Below are 19,867 nucleotides of genomic sequence, written 5' to 3'. Positions count from 1 at the left end.
AATTCTCATCTTGTACAAAACAAAATAATTCTTATGATATGTTCCGCATTGATTCTCATGTGAATCATGTCTTATGGTGTGGCCATGACCACCCACAAAACTTGACTGCTGCCATTCCATTGTTAATTTGCTATTAAATTGTTATGGATTGGCTTCTTCCTACCACCATTATTACGAGGTATACTAGCAGTTGAAATCAATTTAATTTGAGCTTCAGACTTCCTACATGATATAATCATGTAATCCAAGGGGCCAAATCAACTTCAACAACAAAATTGATAAGAATCATACACTTCAGTAGCCAAAATTAGCTGTTCAAAAAGTATCTTTTGTTGCTGAACCTGTTTGTCATCTAGAATTGCCATGAATTTGCTGAGGAATGTTTACAAAAGAACGAAGAGAACATGAGATTTGGGGGAGTTTTCACGTTATAGAAGAAGTCTCTTCTGTTAGATTTCAACAGCCTAAAGAAAACTAATCTGTAAATTTTATAGGTGCTAGAGCAGACCAACTGTGGTTTGCCAAGTTTTTTCCCTGTTTTCTTTCTCGAGCTTGTTCTTTTTATTTTTCTTCAAATATTAGGATATGTGTATATATACACATAAATCATTCACGAAGGACCTAGATGAATATCTATATAAAGAACAAGGGATCACCTTTGGAAAAGCATATTAAGTAAGACAAGTACGTTAATGTACTTGGTACATTATACTGTTTGCCCGTCTTAAAAGTATTTGTAAAGAAAATAATTGTCAACTGCATTTCTTTGCATCAACATGCATTAGTTAACTAGTTAATCACATACCATTTCTATGAGTGATTGACAGCTCCACTGCTTATGAGCAATATTATATGTTTCATAAATAATCACGATGATAGTCACCTAAAGTATATTATTCAAATGAAAAAAGATGATCCATAAGTCTTAACCTAGGAAAGATACCTTACATAATCACATTGGGTATGTTCCAAGCGAGAGGTTACACACCGTGGGACATATCATTATTTCCTTTGCTTAGGGTTTGGGTCCATGTCTTTCATTCCCATTTTTTAATATTAATTTGCTCACCTAAACTTCTAACTTGCTGGTGATGATTTATATGCATTACATGGGTCACCAACCCAAGAAGCAATACTATGTATAACATGCATGTCCCCTTGAAAATATTTTGGCAAATGATCAGATGCCACTTAAGTTACATGTCTAGTGGAGCTAAACATGAGGTGAAATCTCTTTATCATCCAAACCTTTTTTGTTTTCTTTGATACGATCATCCAAACCTAGATTCCACTTGGTTTAATTAGTTGGTTACATGTCTAGTGGAGCTAAGTCAGCTAACCATGTCTGGAAAGTGAAATCGCATTATCATACCAACCTAGCTAAATCTAGGAAGCATGAATTATGAAGTTGCTTATTTTAGTAACTATTGATACAATGAATTTGACCAAGCTAAAAGATGATTTTAATCGCAAAAAGAAGAAGAAGATGATTTAGTAACTATTGTGGAGCAAAGTTTTTGTTAATACAAATTGACATTATGTTATATTTTATTTTTATATAAATTAAAAAAAAAAATTGATGTGATTTAAGAACGTCAATAATTTTAGGCTCTATGTCCTCCCGTTGCAAAATATATCTATTAATATAATAATTGAAACCAGGTATGGAGATAAGCCTCTCAGCTAAACTGGGTTCCAAAATTATTTAAAAAAAAAGAACTAATAACTCAATAAAACTCGTACAACACATCTAGTAGATAATGATGAGAAAAACAGACATCAAGTTACTAGGCTTTGAGCTGGGCATGGCCGGGGTGATGACTGATGAGTGTTGAATTCGAAGAGGGTGGCCACATTCATGATCGCACCTTCTCCTTTTAAAGTTCTTGGCGAGAGGCCACATCTGTAATTCTGCCACACCAAAATTTTGAAATGAGTACCGTATAAGGTATGTAACGGATACTTGACAATTACGTCTAAACGCCGTATAGAATCCATTGACGAAAGTAAATGACGAAAGCACCCTGGCCGGGATTAGAATAGAGAACCACCGGGTGAGGTGGGGGTGGTGAGAAACTAAAAAAGAATACAGGAATATAACAGAGGCTTTACGCTAAGATATACACGTGAAAATCTGGCAGGACGTGACCCACGAATGAAGGGTATGACCTACGAGAGAAGGAAATATAAGAGAGAGAGAGAGAGAGAGAGAGAGAGAGAGAGAGAGGAATTGCTCTGGCCTTTAATTTGGGTTAATTGGTGTTGTTGGGGGGATGTCTCACATGGACAAGGGATAGCATAGACCTGGAAAAACTATGATTCATTTTCTTCTGGGGAAAAAGATCAAAAGATTAAAGGGAGCAGTTATCCTGTAGGAAAAAGATGAGCTGGGGGCATGTGTCTCTGGTACGATCTGTAATCTATGGAACGAAGCCGCAGTTCTGCTAATTAAGCAAGACTTTTGACTTTGCTATGATATCTGCGAATTTATGAGCTTAGATCTATCACGAGGAGCTTTAGTAATAGGAGATCAAGAAGTCTGCTAGAGTCTTCTAGTTTCCAACATGTAACGTGATCACCAAGTGATTGCAATCTATGCAAAAATAATCAGAGATAATTAAGAGACTAAATATTTTAGTTTCGATCAGCATGATTGAAACAACTCAAACAAGGGTTGCTCTACAAATTAAGTATTGCACGAAATGAGTAATTATAAGAGTAATAGACAAAAATGTTACTATTTGTATCATTAGAGAAGTGTTACGTTTCAAAGTTAAGTATCGATTCAAATTCAACCATTGGTGCACCTTCATAAAAAAAATTAGCAATACCCTCATAAATAACAACAACTAACGCATAGACATAATATACACACACGTCCTAAAATGAGTTTAAGCACTATTTTAGGAAAAAACAAAGCCTAAACACTCAAGCTAAATATTAAGAAAACAAGAACAATGTACGTCGGAGATTATAACGTTTTACCAAACAAAAAACTAAGTTCTTCGAGCCCTATTCGAGCATTGTCACTAGTCGACAAGATAAAGCCACACCCTAGTTCTATAGGCTGAAATAAAAATAGAGCTAAAAAAAATCCAATCGACAAATTACTACCATACGATTGTTCTTTGTTAGTAACTAAAATAAAGATTCAAATTTTTGTTCTAAGCCGGTGAACATAATTTGATAATTACAACCTCTATTCCATTATTATCTTCTCACACGAAAACAAAAACAAAAATAAAAACAAAAACAAAAACAAAAACAAAAACAAAAATATCACCAAATTAATCCAAAGCCGTTGGGAAAAAAAACATAATCTCCTTAAAATCGTTGATAATCCCACGCGCAATTTATCTCCACAATTCAAAAACCTTTTAAATATTAAAACCCTCCCTAAAACTCTCTACCCAATCCCCACTCCACACGTACTCCAAACACCTCAAGGCCATTTCCGTAACTTCCACGTCGACGTGGCCGCGTCTCACCGGTCTCAGCCTATCCCGTACGCGGTACGAGATTCAAAATCCCCCCAACGCTGGGCTTTTCCGTCTTTTCCACAAAACCCGAAAAACCCGACCCGGTTTCACATCTTTTCTCTCTTTTCTTTAAGAAACCAGCTCTGAGAGTAGAGTTCTACTCCAAGTCTCTCTTCTACTATTATCTCCCTTCAACTCCACTCTTTCCCCTCTCTTCCCCCCATCTTAAAATCCCCACAAAACCCACCACCACAGAGCCACAATCCTCCCCTCACCCGAGGCCATTCCCGTCTTTTCACCCCCGCATTATGAGCACTCCGGTCAGAAAGCCCCACACGTCCACCGCGGATCTGCTCACCTGGTCCGAGACCCCGATTGCCGACTCCCCCGCCCTCTCCTCCTCCGCGGCCCGCTCCGCTTCGAGGCCTCACCAGGTAGTCCAGTTGGAGTCTCTCTCACGGCGCTATTATTAGACACGCTTTCATTGAGGATTACTCATTTTGGTTTGGTTTTGATTTGGTGTTTAGCCGTCGGATGGGATCAGGAAAGTGGTGTTTGGCGGTCAGGTGACGGATGAGGAGGTCGAGAGCTTGAATAAACGGTCAGATCTGCGTCTTCTAATTCGGCTACTCTCACCTTGTTCATCCCATTTTGATTTTTTTTTCGGGTTTTCAGTGGACTTATTAGCGGACCTGCAATTTGTTTTTGTTGTTGAATTCATCTTCTTCTTCTGAAAGAAAGTATGTGATTAGAACTGGAAGATTGAGTGTTCTTTTGTTAATGATCTGTGATCGATCTGCTTATTTTCCATGTATTGATGTTTCTGAAGAACTTTAGTTTTCTTTATTTTTGGAATTATGTTTATTAAATTGGATAATTTGTCATTTTGCTTTGATTTAAATTTGAAATTTGAAATTTTTTGGTGGGGAAATTGGTCTTCTAGAGTCTAGGACGGGTTTAATTATTATCCGGAATATAATTTTGTGTTTTGACCGTTGAAAAATTGGGAATTTGATGGATTTTATCATTTTTGAATCCGATGTGATTTTCCACATCTCAGAAATTAATTTTCCAAATATGATTAGATTGTTATTTTTAATGTTTTACATTAGAATTAATTGTGTTTTAATATTGTTGAAGAATTGGGTTTATGCCATTTTGTTTCAAAGCAGAAGTTGAATCGGTCAAAGTTTATGCCATTTCAAGATAAAATTATCAGAGTTTTAACGTTGTTCACTTTGCAATGTCCAGAAAGCCTTGTTCAGGGTACAAGATGAAGGAGATGACGGGGAGTGGCATTTTTGCTGGTGGAGCAGATGATGAAGCTTCAGAACCTGGCAGTGCTAATCCTACACCAAATAGCAAACCCGGAATCCGACTGTACCAGGTACCAAATCAATACGTGCTACATTTACGATTGTCTACTATATCTTAGATCATATATGAACAATGAAAGAATGGAGATCGTATAGTATGGCGTGTCATTTTGGCACAAAACCCTTTTGTGACTTTGTCTTTTTGATGGTGTCAAATGCCAGCAAGCGGTTGCTGGAATCAGTCATATCTCATTTGGTGAGGAAGAGGGTGTTGCTCCTAAAAAGCCTACTACAATTGCTGAAGTTGCAAAGCTGCGAGAGCTGAGTGGAACCTTGGAAACTGAGGCAGAGGCAGAGGCAAGGCTGAAGAAGCAGCTTTCAGACTCTAAATATAAGGAGCTCAGTGGGCATGACATATTTGCACCTCCTCCTGAAATTGTACCAAGGGAAACTACCGCTCCACGACAACTGGCCTTGAAAGGAAGCATTCAAATAGGAGAACCTACTACACCTGTATATGAGTCTGCTAAAGTGTCTAAAGTGAGTGAATTGTTTGACTTCTTGATCCGAATTCTTGTGTTCTTGTGCCAATTTTATAAGCATGTAACTGATTCTTAATTTGGTTTCTTTTTGTAGCCTGGTGGGGGTCAGATCAATGTTATACCAGGTGAGGAACCTGTGTCCAAGACGGCAAAGAAGATTTATGAGAAGAAATTTTCTGAGCTGTCAGGAAACGATATATTCAAGGGCGATGTTCCTCCGTCCTCTGCTGAGAAACCATTGAGTGTGGCAAAACTGCGGGAGATGAGTGGCAGCAACATCTTTGCCGACGGGAAGGCAGAGGCTCGAGAATACTTGGGTGGCGTACGCAAACCTCCTGGTGGTGAGAGCAGCATTGCCTTGGTTTAACATGCTAGGTGGTCTAACTTGGATATTTTTATCACATGGTTTCTGGTTTTGTTCTTTTTCTTTTTAGTGGTGGAGGATTGTTATTATATAATTTGACCTTTTCATTGTGGATTTTTCATGGAGTCATGTTTTAGGTTATAAATGGGGTCTGCTTAGAGCTATGGACTATCTCTGCTAATTGGGTTGTCTGTGTCCATATTTATGAATTCTTCCAGTGCTTGTCTTAATGAAGTGCTTGGACTGTTTCCCTGGGTTTAATTTAATCCATCATTTGTTGAGCTCATGATCATCGATTTTGCATCATTTGTTTGTGCTTCAGTGTCCAACTCCTGAAGACCGTCTCCTTCTCCTTGAGACAATATTGTAGTGCTCCAAAGCATTGTTGCTATTAACCATCAACCATAGAGCACCACTGCTCCAAAATTATAGAACAACCGTTTTTAAAATGACTAATGCTATACAACTATGTTACATTCACTCTTGCAGAGACAACTATGTTACATTCACTCTTGCAGACAAAACAGTGGTTGTAGAAATACCTGGTGAGAGTTTGAAATAATGTAGCATCACCGAGGGGTCCCTAGGATCTTTATTTGAGATTCAAAATGTTTTGGAGTTACCTGGAGCAAGAGCTCTGAAGAAACTGTATAACCAAACAAAAAAAAATGGAGTTGGAGGAGGCTGCCCAGTCTGCTACACAGGCTGCGATATAGGGGACATTAGTCACAGAAGCAATGTCAGAGCTCAGAGCCTCAGACTGGTTGACTCTTTTGTTGCCTTAATTCCATGCTAACGCCCAAGCAGAACAATGGAGTAAAACCCAAGATCTTTACCCGAAATGCAATAGAAATTTTTTACCATTAGGAAGTTCTGCATTTGAAGTTAGAAGTGCGTAAAAAATCTTTAAAGCTGAAATGTGCATCAGAAATCTGTGTGTGCCAGAGCCAGAGGTGGTTCAAGCTGATCAGACACTGGAAAACTGTGGCAGCAAGAGGTGTGATATGGCCTATTTGTAGGCATAAAAACAAGAGTGGACGGTAGGCTCAGAATCTTCATGGGCTCATGGCTGCTCATAATGCTCCTGTTGAAGACTGACCAATTCAGATGGAGCAAAATATTAGCTACTTCCAACCTCACCACTTGCAGTGTTAGGCATATATGAAAATTCCGGATATGACCATATATTATTTTGGGGTAAATACTCTTCTTTGTTGTTTACTTCTTTAGCTAGGTTCAAGTGATATTAATGTAGCCAATTTAGTTCATGAGTTATGTTTGTTAACCCAAGTAGTAAAAAACACACTTTTTTATGGAGTAAAAAACACATCTCGAAAGAGACAAACATTTAATGGAAATTAGATAATTCATAATTATATAAAATCGTAAAATCTGGAACAAAATTGAGCTAAAAGAGCAACGCAAAGATAACTAACATACTTCAATTAAATTAGTTTACTTTGATTAATAGCGCAAATGTGCTCATCTTATTAGTTAAACAAATACGTAGAAAGGAAATTTGAACAAAAACATATTATTAGAATTGATAATTTATCGAATGTGAAACCAACTATAACGGATTATTCAAACAATAAGTTCCATCAATTTAGCCTCTCCTAGATAAGATCATAACCCAAATTCCAGCTCAAGCTCTTGAACCTTTGATTCAAGATAGTCTCCTTCCCTCTCCTCTTAATTCAGTCATTTCTTTCATCTCATTCACCAATAGCCAAAAAATTAGAAATTGTTGCACTAGAACTCTAGAAGCCAACTTCTTAGAACCAATTAGAATCCTCCATTTTCAAAAGTGGACCCCACCCGCAGATGGTAATTTTCCTCGAGTCTTCTGAAAAAAGAAAATCAAAATTGGTTACGCACCCTGAAGAAGCTATCACTTGCTATTATTAGCTGCAATCCAAACTGTCACATACCCCTGAAACCCAAAACTTACCTCCATCTATTTCCGGTAAAAAACGTATCGACAAAGAAATGTATAGCCCAGGGAGGCGGTCAGAAAGGTAAAACAGTAAATAGCAAACTAACCAACCCAGAATTATTCAAAATCCGAGAAAATCAAGCCGATTAGTTGCAGGTTTAGAACTCTCTGTTTACGAAGTTGATACTCCCACATAACTAAACAGTGTTTAATATTTCTTACTATGCAAAATCACTACCCTTGTTTAACTTAAACAAAATTCCAACAGTAAATAAAAATTTTGGTAAGCAAAATACATATAGGCCTAGTCAGGAGCTCTCTCTCTCTCTCTCTCTGCGCTTTTGTGTTCTTCTGTGCAGTAGTGGCAAGACTCTTCATTTTAATGGTGACAGAGAGCAGTGTACTACTGTGTGAGAGAGGCCTCAAGACCCTGTTTTGATTTCCCATTCCTCCTTTTTTTTTCATTCCACAAAAAAAAACCGATCACCAAAATCTACAAAGGAACACTGAAAATGTGTGTGTGTTGAAATCCCATCATAAAAATCAGTGCTTTGGTTCTGGTCCTCTGTTCTTGAGTTTGATACTAGTACCCTTTTGTTGTGGAATCGTTTTCCTGACGTGGGGGTTTGGGAATCTGAATCTGGGTTTTGTATAAATATGTGACCTTTGTGTCACCCTAGTTTGATATTGTTGTTGTATAGAGTGTGTTGTTGTCACATCTGTGTTGTGGTTTTTTGTGGTGATGTTGAACATGAAGACTGATAACAACAGCAACAACATGAACCCAAATAATCCTTATTGTAATTCCAATCTGTTTCAGCTTTTGCTTCAGCCTAGCCACCACCACAGCCATGTGAGTGGTTCACCCATTAGCAGAGCTTCTCTGCAGTCTGAGTTTTCATCTTCAAGTTCTTACTCAAATGGGTTTTATTCCTCTGGGGACAGCTCTCCTTATTCTCCATTTGAGGAGGCTAAGTGTCATGCACCTCTTAAGCATTACATGAATGTAGGAGGGCTGTGGTTGGACTCCAAGCTACAGGAGTCTCATTTCAATGAGATTTTGGGGGATGATCTGGGTTTGGCTGAGAGTTTTTACAGAATGAATATTGGGGATGAGTATGAGGGTGGTGGTGTTAAGAGGAGGGGGTTTGAAAGAGACCCAAATGGGTTTGGGCTTGGTGGTGGTGGTGGTTTCTTAGGGGGTAATGTTCCTTGGGGTGTTGAGAACTATGGGTTGTTTGAAAGTTCTAGGAATAATATGCTTGATGTTGAAGCTTTTCAGTCCTCTCATTATGGTGGTAGGGGTGGTTTTAATGGTTATGTGGAGCCTGAGTTTCTTGGGTTGGGGCCAGAATATGTTGTTGGTGATTCAATGGGGGGTATTCTAAATCATATGCAGCAAGCTAGTGCTTTGTGTTGTGGTCCTAGTGGTGTGAAGAACCAAATGGAGTACATGTTGGAGCAAAGAAAGGAGCTGAGAGATGATTGGTATAACAGGAATGTTCAAGTAGAGAATCTCGCCAGACCTTACCTTGATGATGCATTTATTTACTCACAGCTATGTGGAACAGATTCTCATGGCGGTAAGGGTCTTATGTATCCGATGAGCTCCCCTCAGTTCCCCTCGGTTGCTCAGCTGTGCGTGGATAATGGCTCACATAATTATCATCCAGTGATAAAACAAAGGACTAGAGGAAACCCAACTAGGAAATGTGCAGGGCACCCAGAGGGTTTTAGAGGTGAGGATAGTCTTGCTGTACAAGGAAAACATTTACATCATGGTGTCACTAAGGGTTGCAAGTCTTCAAAGGCTAACAAGAAGAGCTCTTGCAGTAAGATGGCAATGAGGACAGAAGGAGAGAAAAGCTCTAGACTAGATTTGGATTCATACAATGGAGGAAATAGTGGAAATGAATGTAGTCAGACCAGTAATGACTCCCTGAAGTCAGTGCTTGCTTTGGGTTCACTGACTGATGTCCAGGGATACATATACTTCCTAGCAAAGGATCAGCATGGTTGCCGCTTCTTACAGAAAATGCTCGATGAGGGAACCCGCCAAGATGTGCAACTGATATTTGATAGGATTATCAATCATGTTCTTGAACTTATGACAGACCCGTTTGGCAATTACCTCATGCAAAAGTTCTTGGATATGTGTAATGAACAGCAAAGAATGCAGTTTGTACTCAAGGTGACCAAAGAACCAGGACAGCTTGTGACAGTTTCCTTGGACACACATGGGTATATCCTTTATACTATACTTATTGTTGTTATGTCAACTGTAGTATATGTTAATACTGCTTCCTTGTCACTGAATATGACTGGTGTTGTGGTTTCAGTACTCGTGTGGTGCAGAAGTTGATCGAGACTGTGGATAATGGGAAACAAGTGTCTTTGATCATAGCATCCCTTGAATGTGGGTTTCTTAATCTAATTAAGGATCCAAATGGCAATCATGTGGTACAGCGTTGCTTGGACTGCTTCAGCATCGAAGCAAACAGGGTATGTTTTCTTGTTAGTTTGATTGTTCATATATCAAAAGCTAAATAGCTTCAGTAATAATTAGATATTATGTGGTAACCTTGTGTGTGTGTTTTCTGAGGTGAATTCTAGTCAACAATTTTCTCTAGAGGATGATTAACATGCAAATGATAGTCTGTCAAGTGATCAATTTGCTATAGGCAGTGTATCTGGCAAAGTGAATTTCGAGCTTGGCATGTTTTTCAAATGCTTATTCTGTCTAATGCAAATGTAACCAGTAACCAGTAATGCCAATGCATACTCATTGTGTAACATCTGATGAGATGATAATAATGTTCCTTTAAAGCTTGGCGTAGCTAAAAAAGAAATAATCAAAATGCTAAACCAAAAGTTTTGTGGTTTGATATCTGTGTCCTGACAATTTATGGCCAACTATTTTAGTTATGTTTCTTTGTTAACCTTGCACTCTAACCTATTGATGATCATTTACCTGGAAGAAACCAATATATGTTAATAAACAATCTCAGTAACTCTTCCCTAGTTAATGCTTTTTATCACCCTATAACATTTGACAATTTGATATATATTATAATTTTTTTTAATTTCTGCTGTCAGACGTCCAAACTTTGTATGTAACATTTGGGGGGGGGGGGGGGGGGAGGGGAGGGGAGTTTTAGTGCAACTGTCAAGATATGCTCAATAACCTATCCACTGAATCATCAATACTTGAATCATAAGTACTTGATAACTGTGTCTGATTGTTGAACTGTTTTAGTTCTTATCTAAACGTTTTTCTTACTAAATCAATTAGTCCTCTGTTATTTCCAAGATGTTACCAAGAACTTCAACTAAATGATCTCCTGTTGGTACATTAAATGTCCATGATTTGTCAGATATATTTCCCTCTAATTTTTCTTAAGAAAAGTCAGATATTTTCCTTATGCAATTAACTGATTGGTAATTGTGCTTTATTGGCCTGCATACTAAGAAGAGTTTTAGAGCTAAACACAAACATAACAGAGCTTGACTGACATCTGAAAACTCTAAAAACTACATAGTTAGGAATCAAGTAAAGAAATGCTTGATAAATTCAAATAGATGACCTATGTTGTGTATGTTTCACATTATGGAAATTCAAAAAAAACTTATCAGGAGGTGATTTTATGCCTTCAAATAAACTATAAACTAGCATTAACCAAACTGAAACTAACTTGCAGAAGTCCAACAATGTTTGATTGTTGGTTAAACGCTTTCTGATAAGTACTTGATCTGTTTAAAAGAATTAGCACTAAACGTCCATTTGTTTGGTAATCATTTCTTGCAGTTTATATTTGATGCTGCTGCAAGATTTTGTGTTGAGATTGCAACTCAGCGTCATGGATGTTGTGTGCTACAAAAATGCATTGCACATGCCAGTGGGAGACATCGAGATAAGCTGCTCACTGAAGTTTCAAGGAATGGGCTTATTCTTTCCCAGGATCGTTATGGGTAATGATCTTGAGTTTTCTTTGCTGGATGTTAAACCCCCAAAAATGATATTATCATCCACAATAGTTGCATATGTATAATACTCTTTTTCTTGAGGAAGTAGAAGTTTTGTTTACCAGCAATTACTCTGGTTCAGAAGTAAAAGATAATTGCACACATGGCTAATCACTTATAAATTTATATTTCGTGCTTATTGGTGACAGATTAGAAATAGCAGAGTGATTGAGGTTCTAAAAAATTCTAATATTCTGTCCTTACAATGACATGATAGTAATCTTAGTTAGATATGCCTCATAAAAAATAATCCTACATATGCCTGTTCTATTTCATGATTGTTTTCTTTTATGTACAATTTGTTTGTTTCTCTGACTGCAGTATGGTTTTATTTTGTTTTATTTGCCACAGAAACTATGTTGTTCAGTATGTCTTAGAGCTGAAGATCCCATCTGTCATGGCCAGATTGATCTCTCAGTTGAAGGGACACTTTGTACTCCTCTCCATGCAGAAATGCAGTAGTCATGTAGTTGAAAAGTGCCTCAAGCACTATGAAGAAAGCCGAGTGAAAGTCATACATGAATTGCTTTCAGTTTCTCACTTCGAACAGCTGTTGCAAGACCCTTACGCTAACTACGTGATTCAATCTGCTCTTTCTGTTACCAAGGTTAGTAACTAACATCTCCAATTATCTCCTCAATTTTGTAATTTTTTTTTCACAAAAAGCACATCTCTCCAAGTAATTTATGAATGAGGTTCTCATATGTCCTAAATCTTTCGCTTCATTTCCAGGGCCCTCTTCATGCTGTACTGGTTGAAGCAGTTACGCCTCATACTATCTTACGCCACAGCCCATACTGCAAGAGGATTTTCACAAAGGACCTCCTGAAGAAGTGATGTGTTTTTGCGAAAGAAGTGTTGTTGTTCTCTATGTTTATTACTAATAACTCCTCTGTCTTCGGCTTCTTTGCTAAGATATGAGATATGGTTGTTTACATGTCTTATGATTCACAGGTGAAGTGTGCAATTTTTGGCTTTCTGGAAGGCATTAAGAAGTCTGAAGCAGTTATAACAGAGTTTTTGCTTCCAGTTATTTATGATGTAATACATCATTCTGTTGTTTTGTGTCTTTATCTTGATCACAACGTTTGATGTAGGATATTCCACTGTTATGATTGTGGATATCTGATTCAATGTTGTATAAATGTGATGCCTGGATATGCTTTGTTGAAGTTGAGATAGTTTATATATAGGTACCAGCTCTTGTGTGTTGTTATAGTTTCCAGTTATATTCTGTTGTGTGAATGTGAGATACACAAGAATTTCCAAGAAAAGGCAAGAATGCAAATTCACCTAGAAAACTTAAAGCAAGAGTAGCAAAGATCCTCAGCATCAATGCACTGATGGTTAAAAGGCTATAACTTACACAGTCAGTAACTTGAGCTGCAAGAAAGATGCCCTGAAGTACTGAAAACAAGGATAGATAGCTAACCGAAGGCTCTCCATTTACTTTAACAAATTCAAGTTACTGAAGGCAACTATTTATTTTAAATATGAATCTGTACTGTCATATTTCCCCAGATAGTTTTTACTCAAAGATGCATAAAACATAAGAGATCACACAACAGATCAGAACACATAAACTATAATGTGTCCTCAAAAGACAGTACTGGTTACTGGCCGGTTTAAGCATTCTCATGTCCAACCAGGGCCAGTAGCATTGACTCATAATCTCCACGAGTGTCTTTCTTAATGGCTTGATCGAGGGTGACACTATTCCTCTTGTGGTACTCCTCCTTTATAATCTTCAGGTCAACTTCAGCCCTTGTGGCAACAACTCTGGTGAGAACACCTTCATCCGTTCCTAGTCTGTTGATTGCCAGACGAAGAGACTTCTCGAAATACTTCTCAGGGCGGACCAAGCACTTGATTGTGGACCTTAGTATTGCAAGGTACTCATCCTTGGGATCAGCCTTCAAGTCCTGCATAATAGAAACACTCGTCAAGTCCAATCCACTAAAATTTAAGAACTGTCCTGAGTTTGGCTAAGCATTTTGATTTCTATATCATACCAAGTAAACTACTTAAAAGTTCTGGATTACAACAGCCTTTTGTGCTATTTGAAGCATTTTTGCTAAGCTCATAAGGGAACCATGCAAGGAGCTGGAAAAGATTTCTGATGATGCCTGGCTGGGTAATAGTAATAGAAACCGACTTGTCGTACCTTATTGATATCATTCCCAAACTCATTTTTGTAGTGATTGAGAGTTGCATTGATCTGCGCTTTGCTACGTGTAGCCAAGATCCTGATGATCTCCTCGTGATTGTATTCTTTGTTGGAGATCCTTTCATGGAGTAGCTTAGCCTCTGATTTTGCCAGAGTCATGTTCACCTCATCTCCCTCATATCTATATGAGCTGACAAGAGGTACCAAAAGCTGAGAGGAGCATAGTTAGGCGGTAATTCAGATAGATCTAATATTCTGATATGATAACTTCATATTAACTTGCTCAGCAAGGCATCACAAATATAAATGGAGACCTGAACAAACATGGAGAAGATTAAACTTGTTGATTGAAAAATCAGCCGTTTTAGGCTGAAAGAATTTTATTAAAAAAGATGTACCTTGTTGAAGTCCCCAGTTGTGTGATGCGCTACATCCTCTTCAAGGGACTTTTTATAACGAGAATGATATTCCTGCCTTGCCAAAAGTAGGCAATGTGAAGATCTAGAGCAGGCTATTTCAGCAAGAACCTGATTGCTTGATGTCCACTTCTTTGTTGCCTCATTGGCTAAAAATGCGTCGCGCTCAGCAGGATCAAGAGTCCAAAGCATAACAATCCTCTGAGAAATGGAAAACAAGTCTCCTCTTACAATCCTAAACAATAAGCTTAAAAAATCTAGTGAATTTTAAGCTTCTAATCCAACGATGAACAATTGAAAGATTAAACTGATCGACCAGCTTAATGTATGTACTGCCTTGTCTTTGCAGAATAGATTATCTCATCGCTAAAACATGCAGTCAAATCGGCTCAACATTGCAAAAGAAATTAACAACACAACAAAACTCACCTCAAAGTCGTTTGAAAGTTCTTTGTCCAGTTCCTTGAGAAGATCTTCTCCATAAGTTTCGGCATAGGATATCCGGATAGCCTTTCTTTGAGCAGCATCTCTATGCCCCAAGATGGATATGATCAAGTCCTCATTGGTTCCCCATCCTTTGAAATCCAAATTGATCAATTAAAGTTTCAAAGTTTAGGTGAAATGAAATAACTAAAACATAAGTGATCAATTTAATGATACAAACGCACGATACATTCTGGTTGAAACAACTAAACGACTTATTATCCTCACATCATACATGGCACATATAAACATCATCATCAATTCATGTTATTATAAGTAGCTACAAACATCTTTATCGATCTTAATTTGCATAATCGATCTTCTGTGGATATAATCAACGTACGAGTACGTACAGACTGGATTAATATTCAGATTGAAGATATCACATTTTATTTTCAATTTTCATATACGTACATGAAACACAAAACACCGATGATCCGAACATTGACAAAGCATTATCAGATCGTTCACGTCGTGTTCATCACTAACAACAAGATCGGTGACTAGGTCAATTATTAAGCATCAGCAGAGGAAATGAAATCGATATGTGAGATATTAAAAACGAAAGGGAGTAACCTTTGAAGGCTTTTTTGAGCTGTTCGGAGTCTTCGGCCGGAGAGGGAACTTGTGCTGGGACTGCAAGGGTCGACATGTTTCACTGTTCTGTATAAGGAACTCGGATGATAATAGGGACAATTGTGCACACTCTGTTTCTATACAAATATGGTCTTACCTGATGCCAAATATGGCCATTGATATTATCCCCACGTCAAATCCATTATTTGTTTCCATTCAGGCCAGTATATATTTATTTAATTTTAATATATGATTATGCATTTACTTAATTATTATACCGTTACATGTAACCCCTGTATTTAGTTGTTCTGATAGATTGACAGGGTAATTATGAAAAGTCCTCATGAAAATTCAATATTCGGTAACTTTCTGGGTCTCCAGTAGAGATCAAATTCACAAACCCAACCCAAAGACTGAGATCTCTGACCGAAGCCCATCGGCAACAATTCCAGCCCCAACCCAATCAGAACTACATCGCCCTAAGGGCCTAAACGCGTCTTCCCCGGAGCATCAAGATCCATAAGCCTAAAGAACCAAGCACCTGAATAATCCTCACCGGAAAAACCGTCCGAGAAGCAAGCTACATTGACTTCATTTCTCCATTACTTGACAAGTACTATATAGTATATACAGTGTTGTTGATCCTTTTGAACATAATCAGGTATGCAAATTTACTCATTACTTGACATACTAATCAAGACTCTGCAATGTTTTCCATATTATTGTCTGTGATTTAGGGAATTGTCTTGTGATCTGATTAATGTTTTACATACATTGTTTAATGAAAATTCCAGTTGGGATTCACCAAGAAGCAAAATCAGCTTATATAAACACAGCAAAGACCCTAATGTTACCAGACATAATGGCTTTGATAAATGGAGCCTCTAAGTATTAGTTGATGTTAGACTTGCTTCATGAGATTGGGAACTGTGGGGGCTATAAAAATGATCTCCCGAATTAATGATGGTGGAAGAAGAATTAATGAGAGTTGACATGAATGTTTAGTGGGAAATTAATACGAAACCGAAACGGTCGATGAATAAATGTTACGTAACGGTCGTCAAGTAAATGCAACATAGTTGTCGATGGAGAAATGTTTGTCAGTGATTAATTGAGTGTAACCGATAAAAGTTAATAAGTCTGAAACTGTCGAAGAGTAAATGCTCACCGACCTAGCAACACCTATAAAAGGGAGGTGGAGATGCCAAGGTAATCATTCAATCTGAGCTATTCCAAATAGTCTTAAGCACAATTCTGACTTGAGAGCTAGAGAGTTTTCTGAAGGTACCCCTCCCCATCATTTTCATCCTCGACGATTTCTCAAGCGACGCCAAAGGTTCAACCATCAATTAAGTGGTGACGAAGAAAGTGAGGGGTCAACGCCAGATCAAGTCAACGGACATTCGAAGGTCCTAGACGATTCATGATCCGCTTCCGCTCCAGTCTACATTTAATTGGAGGTCGAAGTCAACGACGAGATTTTACCCTCCAACAATTGGCACTGTCTTTGAGAAACAATTTTCCCTAAAAAGTGATGGCGGAAGTTGGATAAAATGGAATCTCATTTCTTGCAACCGCTGGAGGTGATGAAATGGACCTCAATGTGCTTGTAACCGCTGCACTTTATGGAATCCATTTTTTGTTGCTTATGAATGGAGTGACGAAATAATTTTGACTCGAGTGATAAAAAACATTTTTACGGTGAGAACTTTCATATTATGTTATTTACGAGACAATGGGGCATGAGGTTTATAATTGTGGAAAGTATGACGAATAAAAAATGTAAGAAATATTAGCGATGGTAACTTCGAGTAGCATTAACGATAGTTGACATACTGTTATGCCCTTGTGCGCTACCAGAATTACACATGTAGCCAAGAACAAGTACTGAGTCGTTGGCCAACGGTACATATGGCGAGAATCATGTATCATGATGGTCGCTTGAATGAATACGTTGTGAATGGATCATGTAGCTGAGAGCATATACTGAGCTGGTGGCCAACAATGCATATGGCGAGAATCATGAGTCAGGATGGCAACCTAAATGATAACGTTATAAACGGACATGTAGCCAGTAACACAAAATGAGCCGGTGGCCAACATTTTGTGGGGCTAGAATCATGTGTAAGACTCGTAGCCATAACAAGTAAGGTGTCGTCAATCGTGTTTGAGACAGAGTAAGAGCTTGCAACATGTGCATGCGTTGACTGGCCACATTGAAGATTCGTCATATACGTAAGTTAAAGATGAACATTTTCTCTAAATAAGGTATTTTAGGGTTCATTTTAGTATGGGGGCAAGTTCATTATTTTTACTATGAGGCGAACATTATGAATGAAAAATGTGACAACCAATGACATATGGTCGATGGCCTGAATATGTGAGGCTGAAAGCCCGACCTTGTATGTCCAATGGGCTGACCTTGTATGCCCACGATGGGCCAACCTTGTTGCCCGATAGGCCGATCCAGTATGCCTGATGGGCTGATCCTGTATGGCTGATAGCCCGACCTTGTATGGCCGATAGCCCGATCTTTGAAAGGCTGATAGGCCAACCTTGAAAGACTGATAACCATTTGATGAAACAAACGGGTGGTTGTTTGAACTATCGTGCCACATTTTCTCGTTGAGATGTGTTCTCCATGTGGTAAGGGGGTGTGTCATTGTGATTGTTTTCCTTCATCGTCTGGAATTTTTCGCATGACAAAGGAAAACAAGGGGCCATGTAAGATATAGAAAGCACCATAAGAAAAGGTGGGCAATGAGAGATTCCCCGTGGGTAAAAGAGGAGTGTTCGATGCAACCTAAGCTAACTAATGATATAAAAGTACCATCGACATTTTAATTGTCGACGAGGCTTAATGGTTGTCGACCAAAGGATCTCAAAGAGGGGTCATTGAATGGCATCACAAGAGGAATGAATTTTATTAGGTCCAAGAAAGAAAAACAGAAGCACGAAATCAGAAAACGTGAAGGGAAATCACTCGTCGAAAGGGATGAAGTATTTGTCAAAAAACAAAAAAAGGAGGAAATGAAAAACTATGATATAAAGTCGTCAATAGCACATTTTTCAGAGAAGTTGGATTTTGTGGAAATAAATTTCGTTGATAGTTAAAAGAAAGACCAGTGTGTGAAAGCTCTCGAGGGTGATGTATATGCCAACGGGGTTATTAAACTCGAGGGCGAGGTGCATGTCGATGAATTTGTTAGCTTGATAGTAAGGTGCATGTTGACGAGGTTTTAGCTCGAGATCGATGTGCATGTCAACAAGGTCTTTAGATCTTGAAAACACTGTCAACGAGTTGTGGGGAATGAAAGTGTTGTCGACAGGTTTAGGAACACAAAAGCGCTGTCGAAGATATCTTTAGAGCTCAAACGCGTTGATGACGATATCTCTAGTGTTCAAAAGCAATATCTAAAGGAGCTCAAAAGTGTTTATCGATTGTATCTTAAGAGGGAAGACTCGCAAGCATGGTCAACGATCTCTTTAATGAGAAGGGTTAACTTGAAAGACGTGGTCAATGATATCATGTGCATCGTTGAAAGCCGCGTCGGCAGAAGAAAGGTCGTTGGTAGGCATGAAAAAGCTTATCAATATCCTTAAGGACATCGTCAACTAGTGAGTACAAGTCTATCGATGGGTAAGAGAACTCCGACAAACAAACAATTTTTACGATGAAATGCTATCGCCACGTGTATGCATGAATGAAACACCTTTGAAAAGGGGACAAACTGATGTCATGGGAGAGCTCAGCATTGACCCAAAGATTAAATAAGGTTAGAACATATTACTATATGTATTTTAGTACTTGATGACATTGTAGGAGAAACAAAGGAACTTGAAAGTTTTCCATTTGGACTAAGTCGTCTAAAAAGTTAATGATGGTTGAAGAAGAATTAATGAGAGGTGACATGAATGCTCAGTGGAAAGTTAATACGAAACCGAAACGGTCGACGAATAAATGTTACGTAACGGTCGACAAGTAAATGCAACATAGTTGTCGACGAATAAATGTTTGTCGGTGATTAATTGAGTGTAACCGACGAAAGTTAATGAGTCTGAAATTGTCGAAGAGTAAATGCTTACCGACCTATCAACACCTATAAAAGGGAGGTGGAGATGCCAAGGTAATCATTCAATCTGAGCTATTCCAAATAGTCTTGAGCACAATTCTGACTTGAGAGCTAGAGAGTTTTCTAAAGGTACCCCTCCCCATTATTTTCATCCTCGACGATTTCTCAAGCGACGCCAAAGGTTCAACCATCAATTAAGTGGTGACGAAGAAAGTGAGGGGTCAACGCCAGATCAAGTCAACGGACATTCGAAGGTCCTAGATGATTCCTGATCCGCTTCCGCTCTAGTCTACATTTAATTGGAGGTCGAAGTCAACGACGAGATTTTACCCTCCAACAGGAACATGAATATAACCATGAAATTGCCAGCATTTCGCTACATGTTATTAGAATAAACCATTTACTTCCTCATTTATTTTTATTAGAGGAAGATATCTTTTTGTTGTCTTGTTCATGTGGAGAACTCAATCGAATATAATCAGACTCTTCCTC

The 19,867-nt window shown here is 38.3% G+C and overlaps 3 protein-coding genes across 3 annotated transcripts; 2 read left to right on the top strand and 1 right to left on the bottom strand.

Moving 5' to 3' along the window:
* Positions 1-3,680: 3,680 nt before the first annotated feature.
* On the top strand, positions 3,681-5,865 carry LOC126795235 (uncharacterized). The gene is made up of 5 exons (XM_050522079.1): positions 3,681-3,913; positions 4,007-4,080; positions 4,731-4,866; positions 5,018-5,335; positions 5,432-5,865. The coding sequence occupies exons 1-5, from the start codon at positions 3,788-3,790 to the stop codon at positions 5,702-5,704; spliced, it is 927 nt and encodes a 308-aa protein (XP_050378036.1). The 5' UTR covers positions 3,681-3,787; the 3' UTR covers positions 5,705-5,865.
* A 2,514-nt stretch (positions 5,866-8,379) lies between these two features.
* LOC126795226 (putative pumilio homolog 7, chloroplastic) lies at positions 8,380-12,497 on the top strand. The gene is made up of 5 exons (XM_050522071.1): positions 8,380-9,878; positions 9,977-10,139; positions 11,443-11,606; positions 12,012-12,267; positions 12,393-12,497. Exons 1-5 carry the CDS (start codon positions 8,380-8,382, stop codon positions 12,495-12,497), a joined length of 2,187 nt encoding a protein of 728 aa, XP_050378028.1.
* Positions 12,498-13,133: 636 nt separating this feature from the next.
* Positions 13,134-15,451, bottom strand: LOC126795237 (annexin Gh1-like). Its single transcript, XM_050522081.1, has 5 exons — positions 15,303-15,451; positions 14,673-14,818; positions 14,226-14,444; positions 13,825-14,037; positions 13,134-13,582 (listed from the first exon to the last, which is right to left on the bottom strand). Exons 1-5 carry the CDS (start codon positions 15,376-15,378, stop codon positions 13,286-13,288), a joined length of 951 nt encoding a protein of 316 aa, XP_050378038.1. The 5' UTR covers positions 15,379-15,451; the 3' UTR covers positions 13,134-13,285.
* Positions 15,452-19,867: the final 4,416 nt, after the last annotated feature.

Source organism: Argentina anserina, chromosome 5, assembly GCF_933775445.1.
Source record: "Argentina anserina chromosome 5, drPotAnse1.1, whole genome shotgun sequence".
In the NCBI taxonomy this organism is placed as follows: domain Eukaryota; kingdom Viridiplantae; phylum Streptophyta; class Magnoliopsida; order Rosales; family Rosaceae; genus Argentina; species Argentina anserina.
Note: the sequence above shows the minus strand (reverse complement) of the source record. Positions and strands in the feature narration are given on the sequence as shown.